This window comes from Lacerta agilis, chromosome Z, assembly GCF_009819535.1.
Source record: "Lacerta agilis isolate rLacAgi1 chromosome Z, rLacAgi1.pri, whole genome shotgun sequence".
NCBI lineage: Eukaryota > Metazoa > Chordata > Lepidosauria > Squamata > Lacertidae > Lacerta > Lacerta agilis.
In genome coordinates this window covers 26,443,365-26,449,584 of record NC_046331.1, presented here as the reverse complement: position 1 = coordinate 26,449,584, position 6,220 = coordinate 26,443,365, and the positions used below count along the sequence as shown (strand labels likewise).

The 6,220-nt window shown below is 42.4% G+C and overlaps 1 protein-coding gene across 1 annotated transcript; it reads right to left on the bottom strand.

The window, feature by feature from the left end:
- Window positions 1–751: 751 nt before the first annotated feature.
- Window positions 752–3,550, bottom strand: LOC117040470 (DNA excision repair protein ERCC-6-like). Its single transcript, XM_033138249.1, has one exon. The coding sequence runs from the start codon at window positions 3,509–3,511 to the stop codon at window positions 752–754; it is 2,760 nt and encodes a 919-aa protein (XP_032994140.1). The 5' UTR covers window positions 3,512–3,550.
- Between the last annotated feature and the right edge of the window lie 2,670 nt (window positions 3,551–6,220).

Here is a 6,220-nt window from a genome sequence, read left to right as displayed (position 1 = left end):
CTCCCTATATCTACTTGGAAAGAAAAGACTCATTGCCTTCTGTGGGAACAAAGAAGTAGATGGCACTTAACTAAAATGTGGTAAGAGGGAGAAAGAAAGAGCAGCTAACACAATAGGCTTTCAAAGTTAAACCTGGTTTATTTTAAAATCTTAACAGCTAGTTCTTACAAAGAGAGAGAGAGAGAGAGAGAGAGAGAGAGAGAGAGAGAGAGAGAGAGAGAAACCCCAAGTGAAAGAAGCTGAGCCTTAAATGATATGGATCAATGTCACAAGCAATTTCCCTCAAGGTGCAGGTTTATCTTTCCACTGCTGTGATTGGATGCAAATCTGCTCTGGAAGGAATCAATAAAAGGGTACCATAAAAGGGGTGAGTGTAACAGTATAAGAACTCTAGAAATTGCTTTAGCAAAACTCTAGCTTTGCTTTCAAACTCTATCATTTCACTGGACAGCTCCTTTCCCAGCCACTCCAACTCCTAATCACAATTGTCCAGAGTTTTTTCTGCTTCAAGGTAAAGGTTAAAAGAATCTTCACAAGACATATAACTGGTGGATTCAATGGTCTCTGCAATGTCCTCTACCTGATCAAATAGGATACTAGCAAGGGATTTTCGAGAAGCGGTTGATCTTCTTCCACTAACTATTACCCTAGGAGAGAAACAAAGGCTGGTTGTGGACAATTTAGACTTTGGCGTTGAAATAATACCAGGTAGTTTGTTTGTAGGAGATCCTTGTCTGTGCGTACTATCATCCTAATCAATTATAAAACAACTGTCATCCTCTTCACTATCTGAAATGATAATTTTAACGGGCATATTTTTATGATGAGAAGAAAGCTCACTGTTGTTCATCAAAACATCGTCAGAGCCACCAATAACCATAGATCTTTTGCTGGCTTGGAGACTTCTGTTGTTCCAAGAGCTACAGTGGCTATTCAGTTGAAATCTTGTGTTCTCTGTATCCTTCAATGACATTTCAACTCCTGAGATATCGTGCAACTGATCCACGGAATCATCTGAGACAAGTATGAAATCACACTGGGGAGAACCAGATAGAGTCTCATCCACCATTATTACACTCATTCCAGATTTCTGCGCAAAACTGAGGTCTGAGATTTTACTGGACTGCAGTTGAGGTGCTACTGAGGCATCTGGCTCAGCAACTTCACCTGCCTCTCCATGTGGACTTGTAGGAACATTGAGAGACATGTCAGCCTCGCCTTGTTGCTTTACATGGTTAGACACATACTCTGATGACTCCTTGTAAGATAATGAATGAGCTTGAGTAAAAGAAGATATAGGAGTTACTTCTTGTTGACTGGCTGGTTTGCATTCTTCGTTCATGGATGCAGAGATATCCATATTAGTTATGTTCTGAAGCACTCGTTCATTCTCCTTAATAAGTAGCTCTGTCATCTGAGAACTCACATTGACAATGTCATCATCACTGTCACCTACAAGACTGATGTTCTCACTGCTTGTGGGTTCGTCAGTTACAGGTGGGACGAGAGCGTAATTCGGAGAAGGCTCATGTGGCTTTTTCTTTGGCTGGGTGGACAATTCCATTTCTCTCAGCCATGCCCCTTCAGTCGTGTGTCGGAGGTTTCTCATCAGTTGGTCCTTTAGCTGTGATTCCAGCTGTAACAGCTTTTGGGCATTCTGTACCCTTTGTTCAATGTCCGTGTGGACTTCTTCACCCTCAGCTTCATCTTCATGAACTGCTTCGTGTGTGTACATTAAGTCGTGGTCTGATATGCCAAATATCTCCAGTGAATGGAGATATGCAATGTGCTTGTCCAGCTGATTATCTGTTTTTCTTTGGCTTGCATGCAAAGACTGAAGCTGGAGCTGTGTTGCTGAGCTTTGAGTATCTCCCAGTGTGAACAACTCCCTTAGTTCTTGCATAGTGAAATATCTGTATGGATCTTTCCTATCTCCCATGCTTTGTCGTATTAATGAGTCTTTGAATATTTGCCTTCTGTAGATTTTCTCCTCCACTGTCCCACAGCAAATTAGCCGGTAGATTACAACATTGTCCTTCTGCCCTATCCTGTAAACCCTGTCTACGGCTTGAGCATCTATAGCTGGATTCCAGCTAGGATCAAAAATCACCACCCTGGTAGCTGCTGTTAAGGTTAGACCAACCCCACCAACTTGGGTAGTAAGCAGAAACACAGAGTATTCTTTGCTCTTCTGAAAGACACTAATTCTCCTTTTTCGCTCCCCCAAATGGCTTACAGTTCCATCAATGCGCATTAGCTTAAAGCACCTGTGCGTTAAGATGTGCTCTATAATATCCAGCATTTTTCTTGAATGAGAAAACACCAGTGTTCTGTGCCCCTCCTCCTGCAATCTTTCCAACAGGGCCACGAGGAAGCACAGCTTTCCTGATTCCGCCATCAGAGTCTCATCCGAAATGTGCCCAAGGTTTCTCTTCATGCTGGAATGCCCATCATTTTCATCACCATCCACCGTATTATAATTGAGAGCTTCCAGACCAAGTTTGCTACATGCTCGTGCTGACAACAGCCTTGGGTGATCACAGAGTTTATTCAAGACACTCAGTTCAGCAAGTGGGGACCTTGTGGTCATTAACAACTTTTGAATATGATCCAAAGACAAAAAGTCCCTATATATTTCTTTTTGTATGGGTGATAAGTATACCCACACAATGAAGTCATTTTTTCTGGGCAGAGAAGGTATTTCAGAAGAAACAGTCTTGCTCTGATATTCTGGGAGACTGTTTTTAAGTTCAGGCTTAAGTTTGTTCTGTAGTGCATCTTTACTCCGTCTTAGGAAATACGGCTTGATTATGGACATCAGGTTTTCAGAGATCTTAAGTCCCAGTGCTTTCTCTTCCTGGGTTGCATTCTTTGTCCTGGCTCTTATGAGAGGTTTTTCATATTCCACCCCGAACGTTTTCATGGTGCCTAGAAGCGATCCTTGACAAGCAAAGTCAAAAAGAGCCCAGAGTTCTTTTAGGTTGTTTTGGACTGGAGTCCCTGTGAGCAGGATGCGGTTTTGAGAAGAGATAGCATGCACAGATTTTGTCATTTGGGCAGACGGTGTTTTAATTTTATGAGCTTCATCAAGGATGACGTAGTCCCAGATGAAATCCTTCCCATTAAAGCTCGATAACTGCTGCCAATTTCTGAGGACCAGCTGATAAGTCGTGAGCAAGATACCACTCCTCTTCTGGATCCTCTTCAGATTTTTCTCACATTCATGCTTGTTGGGACCATGAAAGACACTCACTCGCAGCCCAGGAGTCCACTTGGCAAACTCTTTAAGCCAGTTGCTCAAAAGGCTAGGTGGCATAATTAACAGCACAGTCCGAATGAGTTCTTCATTAAACATGCCCGAGAGGAAAGCAATGATCTGAATGGTTTTCCCCAAGCCCATGTCATCTGCAAGGATACCGCCTTTCCTTCCATCGCGGTATAAACTGTATAAGAAGGCAACCCCTTCTCTCTGGTAGTCATATAGCTTGTCATGTATTTCTCCAAACAACATTAGTCCACTCTGACAAACATCCACAAATACATCATCTTTTTTTGCTTCCTGCCTTGCTTGGGAGACAAATCTGCAAAAAAAAAAAAAGTTTGAAGAGTCAAACTCTTATCAAAGAGATAAACACAATAGCTCTAAAAACTCAGAGACCACTCACACACATTAGAAATTATATAAAAATTTGGGACCAGATTACTTGCAGCATTTACTTGCTCCATGTGTTCTACCTCAAGCACTTTGATCTGCAGAACTTGCACTTCTATAAGTGCCATTTAATGTTCATTCTGCATTTGCTAGAAGTTTATCTTTCAGCGTAGCAGCATGTATGCTTTCCTTTCCAATCAATGCTAGACAGACAGCCTTGCTATCTAATATTAGACATCTGCTAAAACCTTTTTTTTTAATTCAGAAATCCTGTCCAGGCACATATTAGTCTAAAAATATTTGCTGAATTCATTTGTGTATTGCTGATAATTGTTTTATGCACGCTGCTTAAAGATTTGTTTGATTAAGCAGTTTCTAAAGAAATAAATATAAATTATTAAAACCTTTGTGGAATAAAAAGATGTTCAACACTAGGGTTGCCATATTTCACAAAGTGAAAATCTGGACACAAAAGTTGTTGAGCTTTTTTCTTTTGTCAAAGTTGTTGAGCTTGTTTTGCAAAATCTCAACAACAAAAATATTGCAGTTTTTGAGCTATTTTTAAGGAAATTCACCAACATCTAGACTTCTGACATAGGTTGCCAAGCGTCTGGATTTTCCTAGACATTTCTGCCCAGACAATGTTTCCAACTGCCTTATTCCGGCTAACACCCAAAGATCACTTCAACTCAATGGGACTTGCTATTGAGTAGACTAAATAGGATTGAACTGGAAAAATTAGAAGTGAGGTTTTGGTAAGTTTCTCCAGAGAGAATTAGGACTCATCTGCCCAAGGACACAGTATTCTGGGTGGTGTCAGCACAGTTCTACAAGACCCCACCTGCACTATGCATTAAAAGCTCTAACAAACCACTTTAAATAGTCTTGGCTTCCCCCAAGGATTCCTGGGAACTGTAGTTTCCCTCAAAGAGCTACAATTCCCAGTACTCATAACAAACTATAGTTCCCATGATACTTTGGGGGAAGCAATGTGCTTTAAATGTATGCAGTGGGTATCTTTAAAATGGTAGGTTTTGGAGCTTCTGCTTTTTCTCTGTACACACCCTTTAACACCCAGCATGAAGAACTCAGAAAGCTTGTACTGTATGCTATATTTTAGGACATTCTGAGTGGTGGAAATAAAGCTATTCTGTACTGGGTCCGCCCCTCCCCCTCTCCCAGATAAAAATAAGCCAACAGGGCTACCTACATTTTACTATTGTTATTTTGAATAACTTTCTGACCCGTTGTTATTTTAACGCTATTAATTGTTTTTGCTGCTCTTTTACATGCTGGAATTTGCATTTTTTAGATCTGCTGCAACCTGCCAAGGGAACTTGTGCACCATGAAATGTGAGCTAGTAATCATTGAAATAACTGTTATTAAATATTTCGAATATCACAGCTCCACACAACGTAACCATACACAGGTATACTCAGAAGTAAGACCAATTGAGTCCACAGGGCAAGTGCTAGGATTGTACAGTCTTGACTCGCACTTGCCCAGGAGAAACGGCGTTATCACATTTCTTATTCGGGGAAGGAGAAACGCTCTGGAATCTTAGCTCAGAAGTAAACCTTAAATACAGGATCACCCTCCCGTTCCAAATCATTTTCGTTTTACCTCTGGTACTGTTCGTCTCGCTCAGGATTATCAGTGCCCAACGACTCAGCCATATTTTCGCAGCAGAAACAAACACAAAAACGGCGCCAGTGAGATTTTGAAACTGCTGGGCAAGTAGTAGCGGCAGGAAGTAACCTCTATTTGGTCCAGGGTAAAAGGCGGATCTAGATGATTTTAAACGGATCCTCATGAATTCATATGATTTTTTTCATTCAAATGAAATAAAACCACCATGATACTGTAGACCACATCTCAGTCTATATGCAGCATCAAAAAAATCATGCACCCACTGTTTTGTGGGGCCACAATGGTGCAAAAACTTGGTTAAAAAACACGGATCCTCATGATTTCTGCATTGGGGCACTCCGCCACATCAAACTCACCGGCAAATGACACATCATAGCCAGGGGCACAGGCTGCACCACAAACATCATGGATCCACCGCTTCCTGGCGACACCACAGGCCAAGAACGTGGTTCTGAAGCACGGATCCTCACGGATCTGCACCCTTTTTGCACTGCGCCACATCAAACTCATCCTCAAATCACACACCATAGCCAGGGGCGCAGCCTGCACCACAAAAAACACGGATCCACCGCTTCCTGGCGACACCACGGCCCAAAAACATGGTTCTGAAGCACGGATCCTCACGGATCCGCACCCTTTTTGCACTGCGCCACATCAAACTCACCGGCAAATGACACATCATAGCCAGGGGCACAGCCTGCAACACAAACATCATGCATCCACCGCTTCCTGGCGACACCACGGCCCAAAAACGTTCTGAAGCGCGGATCCTCACGGATCTGCACCCTTTTTGCACTGCGCCACATCAAACTCACCCTCAAATCACACACCATAGCCAGGGGCACAGCCTGCACCACAAACATCATGGATCCACCGCTTCCTGGCGACACCACGGCCCAAAAACATGGTTCTGAAGC